This window comes from Volvox carteri, assembly GCF_000143455.1.
Source record: "Volvox carteri f. nagariensis unplaced genomic scaffold VOLCAscaffold_32, whole genome shotgun sequence".
NCBI classification, from domain to species: Eukaryota; Viridiplantae; Chlorophyta; class Chlorophyceae; order Chlamydomonadales; family Volvocaceae; genus Volvox; species Volvox carteri.
In genome coordinates this window covers 184,744-185,742 of record NW_003307575.1, presented here as the reverse complement: position 1 = coordinate 185,742, position 999 = coordinate 184,744, and the positions used below count along the sequence as shown (strand labels likewise).

The following is a 999-nucleotide window of genomic DNA, read 5'->3' as shown; positions in this document are numbered from 1 at the left end:
CTCCCCCCACACACACACACACCATAGGTAAACCCCGCCATCTCCCCCCGGGGCTTTTCACCCCGCTCCCCCCCCCCCGGCCCTGTAAAACCCGTCAGGAGGTGCTCCGTGCTGCCGTACCGGAGGGGCGTCCGGAGATGCAAGCCAAGCGATGTCTGGCTCTCCTTGCGGCAGCTTCACTAGGGGGAGGACCGAGTGCAGCTGCCGTACCGTACGACCCGCCGTACACCTTGAGATCAAGTCCCTGCGGCATCCTGCTCAATGACCTGGGACTGAAGCCGCCCAAGGTATCGATAGGGTTTGGGGAACATGCGAGTGTGTGGATTGGGATTTGACTTGTATGTATGTATGTATGTATGTATGTATGCGCGAGTTGGGCACAGACATGGTGCACAGACAGACAACTAGATGCTGCACGTTGTCGCATCCTCCTGTCACCGCAGGGGGGGGAGGGGGCTGGCTTCGGGCTGTGCTGCGTTGCGTTGCGTTTTTTGCTGCGTGTCAATGTTGATGCCGTACACATAGCTGCAAAACACACACGCGCGTCCAAACGGAATCCCCGACCCTATACGCGCAGGGTCAGATGCGGGCGCTGTACGACGAGGAACCTCACCTCTTCAGGGTACGATTGTGTGTTTGTGTGTGTGGAAGGGGGGGGGAGAGAAGGTGAGGATGATTGGGTTTCAGGGCGGATGGGTTGTAGTGGTAGTGGTGGTGGGTGTGGGGGGGTAAGATGGGTGGTTATGAATGGTTGTCCCTCAAACAGCTCTGTTCGGTGCGTGTACTGCTGTAACCTCATGCACGTGCGTGTGTATGTATGTGTGTATGTGTGTATGTGTGTACGTGTATGTGTAACGCAGGCAGGCCGCTGCCAACCCCACGCCGCCCGATTACCCCACACCTCAAACTCCGCACTGTTTCATTATTTGCCGTTACGTCTAGTAAGCAGCTATCCTATCGCTGTCCATTGTTCATTCGTCTTTCCCTCCTCTCCCCCCC

General features: G+C 57.3%; 1 protein-coding gene across 1 annotated transcript in view; it reads left to right on the top strand.

Annotated features, from left to right (window-relative positions):
• Positions 1–999, top strand: part of VOLCADRAFT_118148 (uncharacterized protein) — a gene marked incomplete at both ends in the record, with an annotated part of 19,356 nt that overhangs the window by 7,389 nt on the left and 10,968 nt on the right. Inside the window, 2 exons of the mRNA XM_002952801.1 lie at positions 99–287; positions 578–666. Coding sequence (XP_002952847.1) covers positions 99–287; positions 578–666 — 278 coding nt within the window. The remainder of the gene's footprint in view (positions 1–98; positions 288–577; positions 667–999) is intronic.